Source organism: Rattus norvegicus, chromosome X (genome assembly GCF_021556685.1).
Source record: "Rattus norvegicus strain SHRSP/BbbUtx chromosome X, alternate assembly SHRSP_T2T, whole genome shotgun sequence".
In the NCBI taxonomy this organism is placed as follows: domain Eukaryota; kingdom Metazoa; phylum Chordata; class Mammalia; order Rodentia; family Muridae; genus Rattus; species Rattus norvegicus.
In genome coordinates, this window is record NC_141554.1 from 75,950,814 (window position 1) to 75,974,485 (window position 23,672).

At 48.2% G+C, this 23,672-nt stretch overlaps 1 protein-coding gene, 1 long non-coding RNA gene and 1 pseudogene across 4 annotated transcripts in view; 1 reads left to right on the forward strand and 2 right to left on the reverse strand.

The window, feature by feature from the left end:
- The window catches only part of Dmrtc1b (DMRT-like family C1b), a 34,835-nt gene extending 18,037 nt beyond the window's left edge, over positions 1 to 16,798 (reverse strand). For 2 of the 3 annotated variants that reach the window (XR_015646997.1, XM_087601166.1), the window contains exons 1-2: positions 16,540 to 16,798; positions 8,301 to 8,364 (exon numbers count right to left, since the gene is read on the reverse strand). Coding sequence is in view for 2 of the 3 variants with exons in the window: in XM_087601166.1 (XP_087457292.1) it covers positions 8,301 to 8,364; positions 16,540 to 16,600 (125 nt within the window). In the remaining variant the exon portion in view is untranslated. Of the gene's footprint in view, positions 1 to 8,300; positions 8,365 to 15,792 lie in introns of all 3 variants that reach the window. The other variant, XM_087601165.1, reaches the window with a different exon arrangement.
- Positions 10,710 to 11,586, forward strand: LOC147998265 (uncharacterized). Its single transcript, XR_015647000.1, has 3 exons — positions 10,710 to 10,989; positions 11,128 to 11,291; positions 11,440 to 11,586. It is a non-coding gene; the product is annotated as an uncharacterized LOC147998265 (long non-coding RNA).
- Positions 16,799 to 22,625: 5,827 nt separating the features above from the next.
- Positions 22,626 to 23,374, reverse strand: LOC134484185 (ribosome biogenesis protein NSA2 homolog; annotated as a pseudogene).
- Positions 23,375 to 23,672: the final 298 nt, after the last annotated feature.

Genomic DNA, 23,672 nt, shown 5'->3' on the forward strand with positions numbered 1-23,672 from the left:
GAATGGCTTTTCGTACCCCTGAAACTAACTCCTTTTGCATGCCACATGCACGTGACACTTCTGGAAGATCTGAATGAGCCTGCATACTGTTGTGTCTGAGACAGGACGTACCTGTATGAAGACAGAGAAATGCTCTCCCTGGAGGCTGCTCTCCACCCGCATGCAACAGAAAGTTTGGGTCCTAACATTGAAGGATATGTAGATAGATCTCACTTCCTTCGCCATGATAAGCAAACTCAAGAACGTGTGGTGTCAGCTTCCATTCAGTGTGACTGATTGTTTAGCACAAAGGGACAGGAACACAGATCTTTAAGATTCACTGCCGTGTGGAATGGATGTAGGTCTTGGCTGGCTGTGGTGGATCCTACTGTTAGGATATGTTAAAGTCAGAGTCAGACAGATCACGAAACTGAACCCACTGTATCTACAGAAAGCTCCCAACTAACACTTGGTGAAGGCCAGCAGTATCATGACTAGGCCTAAGAATTATCAGGGCAAGGACTGGCTATGCTTAACACATTGTGCTTCCTAATTTTTTATTATTAATTGATTATTTTCTTGATATACTTCCAAAATTGTGCCTACCTCTTGGTCAGCCCTCACAGAATTCTTCCCGAATCCTGAATTCCCTTTCTCTCTGAGAGGTGGAGTTGTGGGCAACGCCCCTCCTGAGGTATCACCTCTCTACAGAATTAGGCAATCCTCTCCCACTGAGGCCAGACAAGGCAGTGTTCTGCGACAAACGTGCCAGGGGCCTCAAAGCAGCCTGGTGTTTGCTTTTTGATTGGAGTCTTAATCTCTGGGGCGTCCAGGGGTTGTGGAGAGTGACACTACTGGCCTCCCTAAGGAGTTGGCGTCCCCTTCAGTTCCTTATTCATCAGGGAAATGTAAATCCAAGTGACCCATGGATTCCCTCTTACACGAATCAGAATGTAAGAGATCAAAACCACAAGCAACAACACATACTGCCAAGGCGGTGGACAAAAACAAGACAAACACTCCTCCATTGTTGGTGGGATTGCAAGCTGGTACGACCACTTTGGAATTCAATCTGACAGTTCCTCGGAAAACTGGAAATAGTTCTACCTGAGGACAAGCTATACCACTCCTGGGCACATACTCAAAAGATGCTTTACTTTACCACAAAGACACTTGCTCCACTGTGTTCATAGCAGCCTTATTCACAATGGCCAGAAAGTAGAAGCAATCCAGATGTCCTTCAACTGAAGTATGGACACAGAAAATATGTTTCAGCTACACAATGGAATGCAACTCAGCTATTAAAAACACAGACATCTTGAATATTGCTGGCAAGTGGATAGAAAGAGAAAATGACATCCTGAGTGAGGTAACCAAATCCCAAATGACCTGAAGGTTATACATACACTGGTAAATGGATATTAGACAGAAAGTACAGAATACCCATGATAAAACCCACAGACCCTGAGAAGTCAAACAAGAATGAAGGCCCAATTGAGGATGCTTGATCCCACTTAGAAGAGGGATCAAAATAATCATGCGAGGCAGAGGGAGGAAGGGAGCTGGGTGAGAGACAGGCAGGGAGAGGCAAATAGGTGGCAGAAAGCCGGGTGCGAAGGGACAGGAGGAAGGAGTTCCAGAGAGCCAGGAGAATGAAAATATGCAGTTGACGGGGGTTAGAGAGGTTGGGGAGCCTTATGAAAGTCCCAGAGACTTGGGATGGGGAGGATCCCAGAACTCAATGTGGGTGACCTTGGCTGAAATGCTCAATAGTGTGGACATGGAACCTGAAGAGACCACCTCCAGTAGATAGACAGGATTCCCAGTGGAAGGATGGGGAAACAAACCCATCTTCAAATTTTTAGACTCCAAAATATTCCTGTCTAAAAAATGAAGGAATATAAATGGAACAGAGATTGAAGGAATAACCAACCAGTGACCTGCTCAATTTGGGATCTATCCTCCGGGAGGGCACCAATCCCTGATGATATTACTGATGCTATGCTGTGCTTATAGACAGAAGCCTAGCATGGTTGTCTTCTGAGAGGCTCTAGTAGCAGCTGATTGAGACAGATACTCACAGCCCAGCATTGGACTGAGGTCTGGACCCCTATGTGGAAGAGTTAGGGAAAGGATTGAAACATTGTACTTTCTATCCACCGGTCTCCCTCCCTCTGCCTTATTTCTTTCTTCCTGTCTTTATCTTCGTTTCAAGGCAAGGTTTCCCACACAGGATGGCATAGTCATCACGATTATGTACTTGAGCTTCTGGCTTCCTGCCTCTACCTTCTGAGTCCTGCAATTGTAGATATTTGTGACCACACCTGGCTTTTGGCTTGCATGGATAATTTCTGGGGCTCACAGTATCCCCAGACCCAATATGCCCTTTTATCAACACCAGAATACATTTTCATAAGTCCTATTGGTCAAGGACGCTCAGTCTTTCCCCAGAGTCTTGAGGCACCCCTATAGACACTAGATAGATGATATGGGTGGTGGGGTGTCCCATGCGAGCACCCCAGCCAGTGTCTGCCTCTCTCAAAGCACCAACTCTAGCATGTGCCACAAATTCTCTACTTGCTCGAGGATCACTTACTCCTCTGGTCTCCTTCCCAAAGAAGACGAGTCAGGAACTCAGATAGCAACAGAGTCACAGACATGGAGTAACAGGTGGTGAAGTTCTGTCTGCTGCCCTGAGGTCCTTACTCTCAATGTTTCTCAACTTCTAAGCACATTTCAGTCGTGTGGTTTTATAAAATCTGTTCTCCCTGCCACAGGAATGTATATCCTCTGTATATAACATTTGTGTGTTTCTGAATTGTGGCTGTATAATATTGTTGGCCAAGCCCACAGGACTGTATACATACGGTCTGTGTATGTGGTTTACATGTTTTGCAGTAGGTGCCAGTAAGTCACTAACACATGAAGGTCACCATAGTACTGCTTTCTGGTACTTCATTTCAAGTGGTTGTCACCATCAGGCACTGAGGGACAGCTGTAGTGCTCAGTGAGATGACCGAGGGTGGAAGGTTATGGAGCTGGGTCAGAAGGAGCCAAATTTTCCCAGAAATCACCCTAGGGCACAGAGGAAGAAGTAACTTACAATGCCACCCCGACCCGAGAGAGTTTCATTACCACAAGGTGTCGTTCATCACCTCTGGTTATTTATAGCACAATGTGTCACCCTGTGTGTTTCTGCCTTTTGGGAGAATTCGGATAAATAACAGCAGGCATGATCCCCACCTGTCTCGGGTGCTAAGAAAATCCACAGAGGCACAAAAATGGTTTGACTGTGGCTGAGGCTTTGAGTAGGAATTTTGGCTTCCTGGGTACTGGGATCCTGCCAAATGGATCTGTTGAGCTCGTGGCACTGCCTCCCGTACAAGGTTCCACTCACTATGAAGCATCTGGCTCTGGAACGATGTGTACAGAAGCTATGGGGGATCCCCTTTGTTGTATGTTTTCCACATTTAGAATGTGTTCCAGTGCAGCACCCCAGGGAATAATGCGCCAAAAAATCAGAGTATAACAGGGCCCACCCTACTGCTTGCCAAACTTGTGTGTGGCTGTAAGTGCTGCTCCCTGCCTGTAAGCGTCCCCTGAGTACTGGGAAGCTGCTGAGTACTCTTCCATCTATACTCAATGCTATCTTTCCTTCAGATTGTCTCCCACCACCTGTCCTGCCTATATGTTTCAAGTTTGTGGAGAAACATGTGAGGTAAGCAAGCACTCTTCTAGAAGAGCCCCAAAGGACAACGTCATGTGGGCACTTGTGCCCCCGCCCCAAAATGGGCCCAACAGAAGGCCATGCTTCTAGCCCAGAGGATTTGGAAAATGTGAACTATGGCCTTCCTGTTCAAGGGCAGGTTATCTCAAGACTTAGCTTTCCCTTCCATCCTTAGGAAAACTTCCCTTTGCAGCAGGGACTGCACACAATCCTGGTGGAGATGGGCATCTGGCAGGGAGCCCATGGCAGTATATGTCTAATTGCCAGAAAGTAGCTGAGGCCACCATCCATCTGCCCATTAGGAACTGGAGCCTGCCAATAGTTGGTTCGCTTTCAGTCAAGCCTATGGAATAGACCCCATGGTCCCTGGGCGTCTGAAGCCTCAAATGCAACGGGGTTTCTGAAAGGGTGAGAAGTGGGTGCAGATTCCCTGATTCCCCAAACTCTCAGAGGAATAGTGTACATTCTCTTAAGCTGTTCTGCTTGGACTGATTTGCTAAGGATCAGTTACTAATGGGGAAGACAACAGGAATACCCACAGCTTGTGAACAAGTGGGAGAAGGCCTGAGACAGCCTGGGAGGGTTTCCTGTGACCTGGGAGGCACAGAATGCGCTCACTTCTCAGTAAGACCCTGGGTGGGGTCCCAGGTTTGCAGTGAGTCATCTGTGTGGCTTGAAAAATTTCATGATGCCCTTTAACCTGAGTTAGTGCTTCTGTGAAGTCAATGGACACTGACCTTCAAGACTTGTTAAATATACAGCAATTTAAATAGCCACTGTGGCAACAACTGGAATCCTCTAGGCACTTAGGAAGCAGTAGGCTTTACTATTAAGGTAGGTGACCTTGTTCCTACCCAAAATTCACCTCTCAGGAGTTTCCCCACTGACTCAGGAGTCTTCTGGTCCTAAAAACATTATCTGGAGGCAAAATATCTCTCCAGTAGGGAACACAAAATCCTCTGTTCTGGACGGGAGGCACATCAGACAGCATACATTTCTATAAACAATGGTACTGTGAGGAAGAGAACGCTGGCCTTATCAGTGCACAGAATGAGGCCATGTGGTATGGACAGAAGGCCAAATACACTCCTTCCACGGCCTCCATGACCCTCGTCTCTCCTGAATCCTCCCATCAGTTCCGTCCGGCGAAATCTGCCTGTTGTCCTTGACTTACTTTTTAGGTCCTGGCCCCCTAAATCTGCCACTTGTCAAGCATTTCCAATGTGCTGGGACCCTTTCATTTCTTTCACAGCCAGGCTGGAACAACAATTAAGTCCCATCCATGACCTAGTGAAATGGCATATCCCAGCTCCACCGGGCCACAGAGGAGAGGCTCTGGGCACTGCCCCTTGTGCAGTCACACACATGTACATTACTTTGGCCTTTCCATCAGGACCTCAAGAGGGTCCATTAAGCAAGCCCCACAACATACATACTGCACAAGTCCCAGGGAACATTCCTAAACAGTCTTGTGGAGCCTTCCTTCTCTATCAGCCATTTCCAAATGAAAAGATTTTGTAAGAGAATTTGCCTCACTTCCACACACCTTCCGTCTCACCCCCAGCCTCAGGAATCTCCACAGTACTGTGAACTCTGCCTTCACTCAACAAAGAGAACCTCCAATTCTCCTCTCCCTTGGGGCCTTTGCACTTCCGGCTCCTCTCTGGACCCACCGTTCTCTTACAAGGCGTTCACTTGCAATCTGGGTCTGTGAGACTGTAAATTAATTGCAGGCAATAGTTCTCCCCAGCACACACCACAAAAGCAACTCTTCTCCTGAAAGAGGGGCAGATCAGTGTGGATACTTTTGAAAAACTTCATGTGTAGAGGAAGAGCCTTATGAAACCAGGATGGGTCTGTGATGCTGATGCAGATGGCAGAAATTTTCTCTATCCCCATGTGATCCTCAAGTCTTCCTCACTTCCCCTTGCTGCTTCTCCTCCCATTCAATTCTAATCCACTTTCCAACCCATTCTTTCTTGCTACATCACTGCAGGCTGGTGGACATTTTCTGTTTCTGCTCTAATGAGTGCACACAACCCTACACACACCCACTCACACAAACACAGTGTTCTCTTCTCCCCATACCTGCTGCACACTGACCTGTGGCCTCAGGAAGAGCCATTGTCAAAATTGCCCATATTCAGACACTGCTCTAGGGAACAGCTTTGCCTTCATGACCTGTCCCACTCTTGAGGCATCTGGGAAAAGGCTACACACTCCCCTTTTGCTGGCCCCAACAGGAACCCAGACATTCGCAGAGCAGAAGGCAGACCCAGTTGAAGGGGGAGAGCAATCTGACTGAAGGCTTTTGGGAAATCCAGAAATGTCTGTAGGATGTTCAAATGAACACTGGGTAGTACTAGAGAGAGTTTGAGGATAGGGGAGGAGGGGGAGAGAAAGAGCGACAGAGAGACAGAGGAGGGGGGAGATGAGGTTCTGATGCCTGTTCTTCCTTTCCACTCTTCAGGACACTGCTGGAAGTAGAAACTTTAGTGAGAGGATGTCACTCTCCAACTCAGAAGAAGGCGAAGGAAGTGGTGAGACTCATCACAGCTCAAAACCAACAGGCCATGAAGGGATTTAAAGGAGTGGAGGCCTCAATATAAGGTGCCCTAACCTCTCTCTCCCTGCACAGCACACAGAGAAAGCCAAACAGAGGACTCCCATTCCCCATTCAGCAGAACTTGATGTCCCAGCTATACCACCTCACTCCTAATTGATTTGGCAGAAGGCCACTGCTTTTAGTGTCAGACTGGCACAACCCTCCTCAATTGTCCTTTTCGTGGTGGACGCTTCATTATGCCTTAGGTCCTGTCCCCCGTCCATGGGTTCAAGGCAGGACCCACAGGTCACCCCTAATTAGAATCATAGTGTTCTCAGATTGCTCGCTTGTCAGTGGTACCTTCTATCTCTGTGACAATAAACAAGGTGAAACTGTTTCCATGGCTACCATTCCCTATCATCTCTGTACAGCGAAATCTTTCATTGAGCGACCTATGAATTTCTGTATACCTGAACATACTTTGATTCCAAATCCCAGGGTACTGGGACAGGGCAGCCTGGTGGCAAGGTTCCTAAGGCCATCGGTGTCAGAAGGGGCTGCCTCCAATGAATTGTCCTCCATGTACCCATCTGCAATGACACTGTCACCCTGACATGGTCCTCTCATCATATCCAACATGGTCAATTTTCAAAGCCCAGTGCAACAATGTGGGTGGACTGAATAGCTTCAGTCAGACAGGTCTGTAGGACATCATCAACCCTGAAGTCACAGGACAGACCTCCCAAATGCAGACCAGTCAGATCCTTCCCTGTAAATTTCTCAAGAGCCAAACCCTTCTGAGCAACCTGCCCCAGAACACAGTGTACCCACTTTACAGGAAGCTGAACTCTGTTGTCTCCTGGTAGCCATGCTTAAATTTTGCAAACACAAGGTAGAGACAGCAGCAGCTGCTCCTTTGTGGTTTCAAAGGTCACTGCAGCTGCCTGGTAGTGATCCTCTTGAGTCCTCCCTCTCACAGCCCCCTCCACCATAGAATGCCTCTCCTCACTCATACCAGAGAACTAATCCTCTGCAAAACTTCCCTGATTCCATGGCAACCGCCAAGGCTGGAGAGTTTCCAGACTGAGCTGACAATCTCATGGTACCATAGCTTCTTCGATCCTCTCTGCTCTCCATGTGGCTTTACTGACCTCACCCCAGCCCAGGTAAGGAGGCCACCTCTGAGTACTGCCTACCCAGATTAAACCCTGCCCCAGGATCTCAGCTTGAGTCAAAGGGACATTTTCTCAACATTTCTCATATGTCAGCCATCAAAGTGGCAAAACTGAAGGGACAGCAACAGCAAAATCAAGACTGAAGGACAATAAACAACAACTGAACCTCACACGTGCACATATTTTCCCTGGAGATTCTTCCATCCATGGTCAATTGATGCTTAAATTTAACATTATAGGGGGCTCCAAATTGTATTTCCAGGTTTTTTCTAGAGAACAGGCTCTGTGACTTCAGAAGCGTGTTAAAAGTTGAAAGCTAAAAGGCTAGGAAAAGGTCCCTCCGTGTGGACATAAGGAAAGTTGGCACTTGGATTAGGTTACAAATACTGTGCGTGTGTCTTGAAACTTATCAGCTCATCGCTTTCTGAGATGACTGGTAAGTTGTCTCGATCGTCAGGTAAAATTAAAATAAAAAAATTAAAAAAATTTCTTTCTACTCTGTGCAATTATGAGTCTATTTTTGTATCTAGGAAAATCAGAACCATGTGTACCCTTGGAACCACACAGAGGCATGTAAATGCATGTTTGCAAAACCCTGAGTAACGGGGCTGGTGATGGTGGAAATCACATGGAGGGGCTTCTCTTAAATCTGTCACCTTTCCTGTATTCTTTGGTAAGAAGGTACAGTAGGACGATATGTGAGCATTACAAGATTTAAACAGGACCCATTGCCATGTGTCCTGCAAATAGATCTGTAAGCATTGTAATAAGCAACAGGCCTCCCACCTTTTAAAAGCTTCTGAGACGCCGTAGGCCAGTCACAAGACTTTCCTGGGACCCACCTATGCACATAGTCCTTCCCACAAACAATTACCTGTAATGTATCCAGTTGTTTCTCTGGGCTGACAGGATCTGGACTCTCCTCTCTGGAACACGCACTACAACAGAAGGCTTGAATGCACTCATTCTTCCCTTAACCCTTTTCTCCCACAGCATCCAGTAAAGCCTAGGCTGCCCCCAAATGGCTTTCTTTTTTCCATATGTAATATTTTGATAATTCGATGAAATTTCAGACATTACAGGAAACATTCAAACTCACAGTGGGAGAATCTATCATGCCACACCCTCTCCCACATCCTGAAGATCTCGGGGACCCATCATAATAGGTGAGTGTAGGTAACTTTTGTTCTTCACAAAATTCCAAAGGGGCAAACACCCATGCTTCACACCCAGTTTCAGTGTCCCAATGAGCAAGCTACCTGTGACTTATCCATAGGAACCCCGGGTTCATTCTTCAGAGAATCGCAAGGATGGGCACACTGGTCCACTCTGTGGACTTCCATAAAATTAATACCGAAGACAAGATGATTAGAACAACAGATTTATTTCCTGATGGTTCTGCAGACTGGCAAGTACAAGATCAAAGTGTGTCCAGGCTTGGCTTCTGCCTAGCATCCCAGCTTAGCCTGCTTCTCACTGAGCCCTCACACAGCATCTCCTTCTAGCATTTGTGCATACACAGAGCAAGTTGTCTGCTGTTTCTTCACATGATGACATTAATCCCTGTACGTCAGCCTCCCACTTATGGCTAAGATCCATCTTAATTCCACACTTAAGGTTCCAAACCCAATAATCTCTGGGTTTAGGTGTCAAAAACAGCAACATAAATTGTGAGGAGACATGATTCAGTCCAAGGCAGACTGAGAAGATCCTGTTGCTGACACTGACCTTCTGCTGTTTCTGATTCCCTGCTGTCAGATGACTGACATGGTTACATTACCTTGAGACAGTGACACATACCACTTCCCTCATCCTGTTTAAGCAGCCAACTTCCACACTGCCATGCTGGTAAGGGAATGGACCAGTAGGCCTACCCACGGGAGCCAGTCCTCCATCGTCACTGCAGATGTCAGGGCCTCTCAAGCAGGGCCTGTCTTCAAACAACTTACAGGACAAAATCTTGGCAAGGGCAGTTAGCTTATGACTGATTTGGGCTCCTGGGAAACCTGGTCCAGAAGCTGCATCATAGAGAGCTCAGGGGTTCTGTCTCCGACAGCTCTCCCATCTTGTTCTGCCCCCTGGTGGTAGCTCAGCATGGCAACAAGTGCTGGCCAGGGAACCAGGAGTTCTATTATGGTTGCTGGACCAAAAGGTGGACCTTTCTCCTGGTTAGCATAGGGACCTTGTGGGAGTTGGGTACATGGACTGGAAAGGGACACAGCGAGGACAAGGAAACATATTCACCTCAGAAGGGAGGCCAGGACAGTTCTGAGCATTGGGCAAAATGTACCTGGCGATTTCGGATCAGCACCTCAGGGACTACAGATAGCCTGTCTGGAATGAAAGAGTTTGTCTGGCAAACTTCCTCTTCAGTGACAGCCCCACAACAAGCATCACTCCAACTCTTCCCCCAATCTCCCTCCCACTCCAGGTCCACCTACAACTCTGTAGTGATGCCCATGGGGACCATCGAAGACAAGCGATGGCGGATAGCCACAAATAGCTTCACACAGCACATGTAGTCAAAGGCCAAAGATGCCACCCTCCATTTTCCTCCGCATTGTGAAGCTACAGAGGCACTTCAAAATGGCACAGCTTCATCCAAATGATCCCTCATGACTTCACCTACAGGATTTCACAGCTCAGTGTGTGAAACCCAGCGCAGAGATCTATGTCGGGAGCTCTATGATGGCACTGACTGCTTGAAACACAGTATAAAATGTCCCTGCTTAAGTGACACTAGACCGGAACTTTTGAAAGAACCAAAGACAAGAAACCTGACAGGTAGGTGCACACTGGGATCAGGAGAGTCTGCTGAGGGCACAGGATCAAATACTGTCCCCCCAAATGAGGTATGGCTAAAATTTAAGCAAGCTTTCTTCTCACAGTGGGACCACTGAGTGTCTCTCTGCTCAGGAAGAGAACTAGTCTTGAGGCTTCCGGGGTCCAGTGGAGATGACGGGCAGAGATCGAGACAGAGGGTGTGAAAATCAAAGTGAAGTTGGAAGAGGAGGGAGGGAGGGACACGGAGGAGATAAAGATACAATGGAAGGGAGGGGAGGAAGTAACCTTGAAGTGAGAGACACAGGAAAATAGAAGAGGTCACTTATCAAAATTGTATCCACTGGTGGGGCTGAATGTACCAGACTGAAGCCGGGAGGAATCATGGGCAAGGGAAGAGTGGGCAGTCACAGGAAGGAGCACTGTGGGCAGGCAAGGGGAGGAGCAAAGTGGGCAGGCCCTGTGAAGGGGCACGGTGGGTAGGAAGAGACGGGGCAGAATGAGCAGGCCTAGACACAGGCCGAGTGGGCATGCGCAGACTGGGCAGACTGGGCAGACTGGGCAGACTGGGCAGGCACTGTGAAGGGGCGTGCATAGCATTTATACTCAATCAGAGAAATTGAGAACAGAAATCAGCTCCACTGATCACTGCAAGGGAGTCCTAGGAGTTCCTCCAGACAGAACAGACACTCTGGGAAGGATGATTTTTGTCCCCTTCTTTCCGCATCCTGGGTCGGTAATCTCATAGTATGTGGGCTGGAAGACCTTCCTGGGAGGCTGAGGTATGAACAGGACAGGTAGCCCCTCTTCTCCTTCCTCCACATCTCCAACAGCTGTATGAATGCACAGCACTGTAGGCGAATGTGGTTGTGCACAGCAGCCATGATGGGAATGAGTGCGGCTTCAACTCTCTCTTTCAGATTAGGAGAAACCCAACGCACTTCTCCCAGGATGGTGTGGTCTATGCTCACACCATGGAGAACTCATCCAACAGCCCAAGAGAGACCAGGGAGCCTGCTCCTCTGCGAAGGACCTGGAGGGGCTGCTTTCAGAGAGCCTTGCCACGCGTGTCCAAGTTCTTCAGGTGAGGACCCCAGCCAGCCCTTGCCTCTCTCTCCACTTGCAGCTTGCCAGGCTGTCTCCCATGCTCTCCCCTACACAGAACCTGAGTCCTCTTCTCAGTTCCAGCAGGCCTAATAAGGGTCCACCTGTCTTGTCTGTTTCCGCCGCAGGAGAGGACGCGGATCAACCGGAGGCTGGGACAATGGGAGTCCTAGACAGGGACCCATGCACAGTGATCAAGACCTTCGGCACCTCAGGTCCCTGCTCTCCAAAGAATCCTGTCCCGTGATGTCGAAATAAATGCTGGCATAAATGTTCTTTGGCTTTGTGAAATTTCTTCACTTTTCACACTGATACTCGCCTCGGATGCAATGACTGAGCTGTCAGATTTGTGACGCTAAGGGCATCAGGAGTGTAAATGGCAGGAACTAGTGTCTTTATTTGTTCTGAAAGGCCACTCACTCACACTCTTTTTTTTTTTTTTTTTTGGTTCTTTTTTTCGGAGCTGGGTTCCGAACTCAGGGCCTTGCTCTTCCTACGTAAGCGCTCTACCACTGAGCTAAATCCCCAGCCCCTCACTCACACTCTTGAACCACTGCTGCTTTCACAGTAATGGTAGCATCACTGTTCAAGGCACAGAGACCAGTCAACAGGAAATTTCCCACAGATCCACCTGTGATCCCCAAGGGGCACCTGCATGTTCCCAAAAAACCAAGGATGGAATCGCTTGTGTCTTTGCCCCCTTTCATTGCAAAAATACCCTCATATGGAGTAATCCTGGGCCTTATTCATCAATTGGTCATGGAGGGGTAGAGGCAGGAGTATTACAAGGAGAAGGGTTCATGAACAGGGGGTCGGTGGCCCTTTTAGAAAGACTCTCTGGTTCCTGTTCTAGCCTTCTCTCTTCACAAACATTTCCCAGTCCACACATTACACCTCAAGAGAGACAGCCTGCCAGAGAAAACCTTTGTGCCAACTACACATGGTTTTTCTGCCTGTGTGAGCATTTCTTTCTTCTCCTTGGTGACCTTGAATTTCAGTGTAACACAGTTTCCTCAGCACAAGGCTCCAAGGGAGGATAGAACACAACTGAACCCTTAATTTCATGTGGAGGAGAACATGTTACAAATCGCAACCGCTTGAGGTGGACAGATGGCTCAGTGGTAGAGAGGACCTGGCTCACACTATGACTCACAATGGAGCATGGTTCCAGTACCCAGACACCTGTCTCACCACCCTTTTGACCTCTGTGGGCACTGGACACACACCCAGTCACAGATGTGTGCTATACAGCCATAGAGAGAAAATAAAAATCATAATGGAAAATAGAGAAACTGCAACACCAGGTAGCAGAGAGCGGGACATTAACACACTGGACTTTAGAACTACGGGGAATTGGAATTCTTGGGACTCTCAAAATACATTGCTCTCTTTTCTGTGTAAATGGGGGCTTGTATCACACAGTGCTACCCAGAGTGTTGTCTCATCCTTCTAGAAATGGTGGAAATATTGTCTCCTCTTCTTAGGGACAACAACAAAAAGAGGAGCCATCTGCTTTCTATTGCTTTTATCCCATCTAGGTGGAAATATGTTTTCCTACATCTGGTATGTTCTGTAACAGTAGTGTTCCTGCACAATCATCACCCCGCCCCCCAAACAAAACCAGACAGGTGGGATGGACTTGGCATTTCGAGACAGAGATCATTCGATGGTGCAGGTAAGTAACAGGTGGACAGATAACATCCTTAGTGCTTTCAATGGGGCAGAAGAGCTCGCTAAGGTACCTATTAGTACTTTAGGATTGTGTGCTGTAGACAGTCTATCTCCATGGGTATTCTGGAGGAAAAAGAACTACCATATATGGCATTTATTATTCAGTGTTCACTATTGGCAAGGGGTTACCTGCTGATAGACACCTGGGGATGTCTGGCACACCAAGGAAAGGGCTTAGACTGATGTCCACATATTCATCCCCAAGAGCCCAACTCCAGAGAAAGTCAGAGATCATTCCCACAATCCCCACTACAGTCCGCCTCAGATTCTAGTGTTATGGTCACTCTCACCCCACCAGCAGACACTTCTCCTTGATGTCTACACAGTATTGAACGAATTGAGCAATTTAGATACAATGCTCTCTGGACTATATATATATATATCTGAGGGGAGGCCCCAAGAGTGCGGTGACCAGATCTGTTCACGGTTCTGTCTAGAGGCGGGGAGCTTTCCAAGGCACAGAAGCACACAAGTTAAATGTGCCCAGCAGTCTGTAAGAGTGAAAGGTCAGCTGAAAGGCCAGCTACTCTGCTCCTGATACCCACTGGAAGCTGGTCTAACTTATCACCGGATATTGGCTCCTTCAAATCCATGTCATGCAGGCCTATATTTCCATCAGGACCCTATCCACGCACACAACTTGTGTAGCTATGTTACACTGGACTGGTCCTCAGCTGGGCCATCAAGGCACTCACTGGCTCTGATCCAGGCTAAGACACACTTGTCTCTCACTTCTGTCCACAGTGAGACAACACTCCACACACCATCAGAATCCTTTACTGCTGTTCACACAGCTTTGTCTTTCTTTTTTCATTCATGAAACTTCCCTGGAATCTTACCAATACCCTCATAAAGCACTGAGCTCTGTCTCTCCCAAGCCTTGGGAGACAACCTCTGTTTTGTGCCCATGATTCAGGGGACAATCGCTGTACAGTGAATAGACAGTTACTACCATCCTGCTACTCCTTAGAAATGATGGATGAAAGGATGCAGAGTGTGTAATGCACTAGCTGCACGGGTGCCAGAATCCAGAGCAGACACCACAGCTGCTGGAGGTGGGCCTTCCCTCAGACTCACCTCAGAGCCAAGAGTGTCTACTCCCGGGTACTTCTCACGCCCTCTCTCCTCTCACAGCACAACTAAAGTGTGTGTCTTCTGCACACAAGTTCTCACTCTCACAGCCTAAGTCCAGTATCTTGCCAGGTCCACGGAAGCAAGATGTCTTCCAGGTATCCACAATATCCTACAGGGGTCTTTGGCAGTTTAACCGTCTCTAGTGCTGTAGGTCTCAGGTGCTGTTCCCTGACTTCAATAAAGCCTGCTGCTCCCTGCTGCTCCCCTCCCAGGTTGCCATGCCTCTCCTCTGGGCTCCCTGACCACCTGGTTCACACCATCACCCCATCACATCTGAATGCCACATCTACCTAACTTATTTACATGGAGAGCCTCAACCAGACTCTCAGGGGTGTGGCAGAGGCTGAATCTGGTGTATCCTCAGACTTCCAGTGCCCTGAACAGTGCCTCACGTATGGTAACCAGTCACTAGATGTATGTTAAATAAATGAGTCCATGAGCAAGGTGTCTAAGTCAAGTTTATTTCCCCTACATTCCAAAGCTCTGGGTTCATGCAAGTAAATGTCACCTGGTTTTGTTGTGTGTCAGATTTTGGCCACATTTGTGTTTTGCCTCTTAATATCTCGAGCAGGGGATCAGTGTGTTGGAAATTCCTTCAAAACCTCCAAAAAAAAAAAAAAAAAAAAAACAAAAAACTAACCACTGACGCTTATGTCGTGTATTTGAGATATAAAGTGACAGTGTGTCACATGTGTTTTGTGTAAATGAATAAACCTCTCCTAAATAAGGAACAAGGAAACACTGGATGCATGCCAAGCATGAACGTAGATGCTCCTACTTAATCACACGCCTTAGAAAAGAGAGGGTTTGGGAAAGATTTTAGTATGCCTTGACTTCCACGCTGATCTGACACAGTTCAAAGGGAGTCCCCTTTGATTGGTTTTGCTTTATGGTTCCTGGGATGGAGCCCATAGCCTTCCCCACGTGAGGAAAGACTTGCACCACTCAACCACCTCCTCAGCCTCCATCGCTTGATTCCCTCACAACCGTTCATCAACCGGAAAGGGGGTAGCTACAAAGCAAGCACGACCTTGCCGTGGGGATTGAGCGCCAAGTCACCGCGAAGCACAGAGAACTGGATGGAGCACAATACTGTGAATGCTTCCTGCCTCCACTCTGCCCCTGCACTCTTTCCACATCAGGGCCTCAGGGCCCGCTGCTCCTGCACCCCTTGGACTATCAAAACCAAAGCAAGGAAGCCTCAGCATCAGCCATCCCTGGTGGCAGCAGAAGCCCTGACTCTGGCCTGAGATTGTGACTGGCACCGGCACTGTCCCCGGTACTGACCATCGTTACTCCTACATGGCTCTAGCCCTGGCCCTGGCACTTGCATTGGCACTGGCGCTGACACTTGCTTCAGCCGTGGTACAGGCCCTGGGACCGGAACTCGCACTAACACTTGCACTGGTCACATCATCACCAGCAGCTGCTTCTGGGCCACCGCTCAGCACCGGGCACTTTCTCCTCTTCTTGCAATGCCTCATTTACTGCCACAGCAAGGCTCTGGGCCGGATGTCATTCACTTGGGCCACAAACTCCAGGACTTCCATCTGTCTTGTTTCCTTTGAAATCCCCACAAGAATACCGAGAGCAAGGGAGCGCTGTTGGACACCTACCCTCTGTGCACCAGATGCTTGTGCTGCACACAAGCTCTGGTGGTGCGTTTTGTGACGGCTCCCCAAGGACGGGATGCTTTGGGGCGAGCATACCTCCACACCCTCCACACCTCCCAGGACACCTCCTCTGGGACACAGCTGGCCTGCACGAAGATCAAGTCCGGGATACTCATCTGAAGGCCAGTCTTTGGCGTGCCCCTGTCGCCTGTCATGCCCCAGAGGCAGGGCAGGATGGATTTTTGGTTTTCCTGTGCGGGACATAGGAGTGCTCTGGAGGGCCAAGTTCCTTCACCTAGACCCAAAGACTAACTCGGGGAGGTCAGAGGCTCTCTTGACAATCTCGGGGAAGAAGCTCCTGCACCTTTAGGATGACACACTTCAGCATGTCTGCCCTTTTGATCCACACCGTCTTCGCGTTCTTAACCAGCAGGTACTGCGCCAGCAGCAGCTCAGCTACTTTCTAGCTCCCGGGGCCTCTGGGCATGCGCGCCAGGGGTGGTGGGGCCCGCGGGGTGCTCGGCGGGGGAACCCCTAGGGGCTTGTGGGGTCCACAAAGGAGCTCGCAGAAGCGCCTGGGCGGGGGCTACGTGCCTCAGAAGAAGTGCTCTCGGGGCTCGGGGAGCACTTAGCGTCCCCGCTGCAGGCGCCCCCGCGGGGTTTCCTGGGCAAGGAGGAGAGCAGAAGGAGGCCAGGGGGCCTCTGAGACCCGCAGGCCCTGGGTGCCACCTCTACCGCGGACGTTCTCACCTGCGGCTTTGGCTGGCCCAGGAAGCAGGAACTCGGGGAGGAGATGCGCGTCCACGGGCATTCGGCGGCCGGCCCGAGCGAGCGCTGGCTGCGAGGCCGCGAGGACCGTGACGTCGCCGCGGACGCTGCGGCGGCCGCCGAGAACACCCGCAGCCCCCGGCTCTGGAGTCCCAGGCCGCGGCCCTCAGACCCCAAGGACCAGGAAGCGGGCAGGGGAGGGGGCGCAGCCTCCGCCGCCTGGCTCTGCGGCCAGATTGCTGTGGGAACGCGCTGGCGCCGCCCCGCAGTGCCTCTGCCGGCCGGGGCCGGTACTGCAGCCCGGGGCCTGAAGGATGCGGGGGCGCTGCTCCCAGAGGAGGGGGTCCTGGTGCCAGCCTTAGAAGCGACCAGAAGCCTGGGGACCACACTTGGAGCAATACTCCCCCCCCCTCGGTTGCCTCTCACTGGGAAGACTCCTGTCTTTGGATCAGCTGTGTCTCCCACTCCCTGCCACTGGAGGAGGAGGCTCCCTGGGAGACAGATGCCTCTGCCCCTGAGTGGAGGCCTTACTCCAGCAGCAGGCCCTTGTGCTGGCACTTCAAGTGCTCCACTTAGAGCCTCTTTGCTCATCAGTGTCTGGCCCACAGAGAGCACTCGGTGACTGCTCCTTTCTCTTGGTCTGTCTCTTCACTAACTTCATACAGTACACACACATTGCTTGGCTTAAATCACAAAATATGGCCTGGAGGAAAAACACAGCCCTCCCTGGAGATGTGCTGGTCTGTTTCCTTTCCTAACTTTTGGCCAGTACACCGGGGGGGGGGGGCAGGGGTGATACCATACCCCTCTGGTGTGTTACTTCTCCAGGAGATAGTCCAGAGGAGTGCTGGTTATAATCTAACTTTCCAAATTTAATGGTGTCTTGGTTCCCTTGGTTCTCTGCTTCCCACCTCACCGGGCGTCTCGCCCCTTTAATAAAGCTCGGGATCAATATCAACTCCTGGAGAGCCCCCAAGGAACAAGAGGTGGTCTCCACCCAGCAAGTGCTGCCTTTTTGGCAACATGTCCAACAGACTAGAATCGCATTTTTCATCCTACTGTTTCTAGACCATAACCATCCATCGTCTTTTCCTTAACATTGGTACCTGGCTCTACATCCCAGTACAATGGTTCCTATATTTCCACTTGATTTCTGATGCTTCTCTTGCCAGATTTCTCCCACTGCTGGCCTGCTGTGGAGAGTTGAACATCACTTTTCTTATCTGAGTAAAATAGCACCCCCATCATTTTTTCCTTTTAAATCTTTGTAAAAGGTGTGTGTTGTATAAGAACATCATAGTCAAAATCTGCCCACATCAATGGACACTTGGCTTGCACTAGAATTGCTTGCTCTGTAGATACCACTTCAAGGAAGGTTATCATCTGTAAAATGTGGAGGCTTGTCAACCAGACACAGACACACACACACACACCACACACAGACAGAGACACACAGACACACACAGACACACAGACACACAGACACACACAGATGACACAGACACACACACAGACACACGTAGACACACACAGACACACAGACACACATAGACACACAGACCCACACACACTCAGACACACAGACACACACATAGACACAGACACAGACACACAGACACGCACAGAGAGACACACAGACACACACATAGACACAGACACAGACACACAGACACACACAGAGAGACACACAAACACACACACAACACAGACACAAACACACAGACACACAGAGACACACACACAGACACACACAGACACACACACACAGAGACAGACAGACACACACAGACACACATATTGACACACAGAGACATACACACACAGACACACACAGACACACAGACACACACAGAGACAAACACACACACAGAAAGACACACACAGACACACACAAACAGACACACACACAGACACACACAGACACACACACAGACACACACACAGACACATAGACACACACAAACATACACACACAGAGACACACACACAGAGACAGACACACACAGATACACACACACACACACACACAGTATGTCTTCCATTGATCCCAGCTTCTATTCAGAGTACTATTCAGAGTTATCTTTATACCTGGCCTTCCGTGCCTAGTGCACATTTCTGATGCTTGTCACTGCCCTTTGTAGTTCTACTGCTGCTCTGGGTGGATATTCTCACGTTGTATATTCTAATTGATTTTTGACATGTCCCGAGTCGACCTCTGTCATACATTTGATAAGGCCACCTTAACAACTGTCCTCAGTTGGAGTTTGCTTTCAGTGGGTACTCTTTGCATGCTGGCATTGTTGTGCTCAGTCTCTTGTTTCTTACCACCCTGGCTAGGATGATGATACCACATTAGTTAATGTTACTACTGTGAGATTTTCTGCCTGTGGTTGTGGTTAACGTGAGGGACTATGGTGCTTTTGAACCCAGTACAGCGTGCTGTAGATTTCTGGTGTCCTTTGAGCTAGCTGTCTAATTATTGTTGTTTTATCCGGGTCCAATTCAAATTGATTGAGCCCTAATGCCTGTGGCCCTTTCTACTGTACCAGGAAGTGAGTGCTAGGTGCTATAGGCTCCAGGCACTGGAGTGGCCCAGCAGGGCCTAGCAGGAAATTGCATTCCTTCCATTCCAGTATTTAGGTTATTATGGTGCTCAGGGAAGGAGGTCAGAGGCCACCAAGACAAGCTCCAGCTGCCTGTGAGGCCCTGCTCTCACTTCTGCAGCTGCTTCTGAGCTGTCCGAGCTTCTCATGGGCCACCACACTCCCAACTCTGTAATGTAGGTCTCTTCTATAGAGCCACACAGACCCTTCTTCTCTGGCAAGTGTTTTCATCTTTCCACATCCCTGCCATTTCTAAGAGGTCTGATGGCAGCCAGGGAGGGAAACTGCTTTCTCTTACTCCCACACCCCAGGTCCTTTCTCACCCTACAGGTAGGAACAGGTCATTTGCACCCAAGACTTTTGAACTCTTAAAAGGACCCAATCACCCTGTGGACTGCTCAGGCAATCTTGATACACAGAGCGCTTAGTCTAAATGACAGCATCATTTCTGCCTCCAGATTGAACCCTCACCCTCAAGGGAGTTATCCACAGAGTTAGTTGTTTTTATGAGACCAACTGCTGTAGAACGCTATTTGCACATGCACTTTAAGTTCCCCTCCAAGGTGTTTCATTATTAATGATTCTCTCCTCAGATGGCGTTTCAACTTTAAAAATGAGGAAGGAAGGAAGGAAGGAAGGAAGGAAGGAAGGAAGGAAGGGAGGGAGGGAGGGAGGGAGGGAGGGAGGGAGGGACAGAGGAAGGAAGGAAGGAAGGAAGGAAGGAAGGAAGGAAGGAAGGAAGGAAGGAAGGAAGGAAGGAAGGAAGGAAGAGGAAAGAATGCTGAGGGAGCATGCCAGAACTTCTGGCTGCACATTCTGCAGAGTTCTGTCTCAGTACACAGTCTCCTCTCATTCCCCTCTAAAGGCTGCCTTTGGATACTTGATGGATTCTACCAGTGGTTTGGAGACTTGTTTCTTGGAGCATACTGCCTCCACTGTGAACCTTGCGCCAGCTCTTTTCTGTTCCTCTCTGCAAAGCCAGCACCACCCCAGAAAGATGTCTACTACTTACGTCTGTCCAAAAGCACACCATACTGGGCTCTGAAGTCCACAAAAGAGGCCAGAGGCCAAGGCCAGAATGCTTCCCACTACCCAAGAGGTGCCAGCACACAAGGACCCAGGCTTACAGTACCCTGATGCTATGCGTGTTTATGGTGTGTGGATGGAGTCACATTTCTGTCTTGCTCTGACTCTCTCTCTCTCTCTGTGCTATGGCTGAGACTTGGGCACTCTAAACTTGACCATTGCCACGGACTGCTGATGTTGGCCTGCTCTGGGAAAATAAAGAGATTGGAAAGGGCAAAGAAACATTGCCATCCTCTCCTGAGTCAGGAATTCACAGGGTGATAATTCTTCTCTCAAGTGGTCAAACCAGTGGGAAATGCTGTACAGAGACAGGTTTGAACCGACATATCAGCCAAGACAATTTGATGGGCATCAAAGGTGGTAAAAGACTAGAAATGGGCTTATAGTATTTAGTGACATTTTTAGTGCATAAGCACTTGCTAAAAGAGTTTACCTGTAGATAGGGATCTGGGCTCTGGTTGCCAGGTAAAAGGCAGGATGCCCAGGCAGACTTGACTTCAGGGGTACAGCGAAGATCTTTTTGGTGTATACTTTTCCTATGGGGAGAGGCAGACTTTTAGGAGCACAACTTCAAAAGCCTGAATAGTTATTATTTAGATGAAAATAAAATTTATCTAGATGCCCTGTTACTGTGTTTGCAGAGTCTGGAAAAATCCTCAAGCAATAGTCAGACATACTGAAAATGTGAAGAATTACTATTGCCATGTTATCTCTAAGAACCAGCGAAATGAGAATGCTAAAGATGTTTATGAGAAGAATCTTTGAACATCTACACTGTGACTAAATGCCCCATGCAAATTAAAAGATTGGTGTGTGTGTGTGTGTGTGTGTGTGTGTGTGTGTTGACATGAATAAAAATGTGTTCTTTGGTTACAAATATGAAATCTGATCATGATATCAGGCAACTGCCATTCCAACAAATGTTAGGACTTGGCATGAGTTCTGGACCTCAAAACCAGAAGCTTCTACAAAGTGATTTCTAGGCAGGCCTACCCTGCTGGGGACTGTCTCAAACTAAATGTCCTGGAGCAATATTTTGAATTTTATATCACTGAGAAAATTAAAGCAGAGAGCAAATAGTGCACAGTTGTGAGGGAAAGTCCATCAGTGTAAGTGCATAAAAGTAGGTCTAAAGGGATACACAGTGAGCTGCTTCAGTCAACTTTTTGAGTGACACCTTTGATTTAGGCATTTGAAACTAACTTAAACTTTAAACTTACCTAAACTTTCCAAATTATATCTCCACAATTTCAGAAACCTGTTGATATATCTCGCCTTGATACCACTCAGTCAGACCTAATCTAGGTGTTCTGTCATTGGAAATGGGTCTGGGTTTGGCACTGTGTGGACCAGGCTGATCTCTACTTCTGGTGATCATCTAGCCACTGCCTCACCAACTCTGGGGCTGCAGGCATGTGCACACAGCCTTGGCCTCTATGGGTGCATCTTTAAATCACTTATACTAATGCATGTTTCCCCTCCTAGTCTTTCACTTCCACAGTGACATAACAACTGGAAATGTGCACTGCTCTCCGTTCTACAGGAAAATCTTCAATCCATGAGTTCTCCACCTTCTCTAGAGGGAAACTCCAAATATCTAGGACTGTTAGCCAAAGTGTCGTCCAGAGGTGATGGGATAGTATGGCACGACTGTGCCCTCACTGAAAATCATCAAGGTAAACACAGTGTTAAGTCTGCTAAATTCAGAAACGCTCTTTCTGATTGGCTTTTAGGAACATATAGTTCCCAAGTGCAAAGTCTCAGGTTCAACTAAGACCATTAAAATACAAATAAATAAGTACCCATAGGGAAGAAAAGGATCAGAAACAGAGAGAGATTGAGAAGCTGAGTGGAAATACAAATTAAAAATAAAGCTGGAGTATAGATTCCTGTTGAGGGTGATTTTGTACTGAGTTGATTTAAGTGTCAATTTCATTCTCTAAAATGCACAAATCCAGGTGGTAAGTCAAGAGATAGCTGATTATTGCAAAATGCACTGGACCTTGTAGGAGAGCACAGATCAGAATGCGGATAATGTCAGTCAGTCCCAGAAAGAGCCCTGTGTTCCTCTCTACTCAGTACCCACTGCCCTCCCCAGGTACACCTACCTTCCTTTCTTCTTTGTGTCAGCTTAGATGAGTTTTGCCCATTCTGTCCCTCTTTACTTACTGAACCATCAGATGTTCTTTTGCCTGACTTCTTTTTCTTTTTAAATTGGGCAGTGTTTTATGTTTTAGTTTCCTCTACAATTTAATAAACGCTTCTTGATGACTGCACATGGGTAAGGCTGCTTGGTAGTTCAGAAAGATCACAGCGATGGCGTTTTGCTGACAGTGAGTAGTCTCAGGTAGTGAGTGGAATGCCTTGATGACATCACTGTCAAACCAGCAAGACTGCATTTATGCACCCATCATTTTCAGGATTGTTGGTAACTTGAGCATACTTTCCCCAAATCACCCTGCCTCCTTGTGTCACAAGGTCCACTCCCTCACATGCATTTCAATGTCCGGTAGTACCTTTGGTGCTCACACCCAGGGTTGTATATAAAGGGGTGGATGGATTCTTTTTCACCCCGAGTATGGGCAGGCAAATGGTAGCTTTCAGCTCAGGGTGTATGACATAGGCTTTTTTGAAATGTAGACCCATCAGCCTAATGGGCCTTTCATACTTAGGTGGTTTTCTTGTAAAACCGTCACCAGCAAAGCAGACTTTTGTAAGCATTCTATTCCATGACTTCTTTTTTCTTTCTCCTGTTCGAACAACTTTTAATACTTCTGATTCTCCTTGGGCATGAACTTTGGATAGAGGACCTCCCATTTTCCCGCCTTTACTTTCCGTTTCTGCTTAATTTTGTTGGAAAGTACTTTTGCTCTCCAGTACCACTCTCTGTGTAGCAGGTAGGCAGGGACTGCTCCCTGTGGAGTCTTTCTCTTTTCATGCATCGTTTTCATTTGGGTTTTCTCAGCCTGGCAGTGTTTATGGGAGAGCTTTACCTACAGGTCAATTTTTTTTTTTGCCTTTTTTGAACATTCACAGTCCTTCCAGCCTTTCTTTCTCTTTGTCTCATGGTAGTCAAAACCATATCCATATCATTTGCGGTGCAATTCAATATATTCATTTTGTGGCATGATGACAGCCACAGAGCAGCCATCCTCGACCTCCTGGGTTTCAAACACCTCTTAATTTCTGGGTGTCACTGGCCCATTATGAGCCTGCTTTGCTCAGGCCTAAACAGGAAAGGCTGACTTCTTTTTCTTAGTATGACGGCAATGATCCACATTGCCTTCCCTATTTCTGACTGGTATCCCACTTGTCGATGAATATACACCCCCTCCCTGAAGATGGGTATTCTGACCACCTGCCAGGTCTGTGCCTCCCTGTCCTCAGGAGATGTGTTTCAAAGTCAAGATGTAACACATGCTAGAC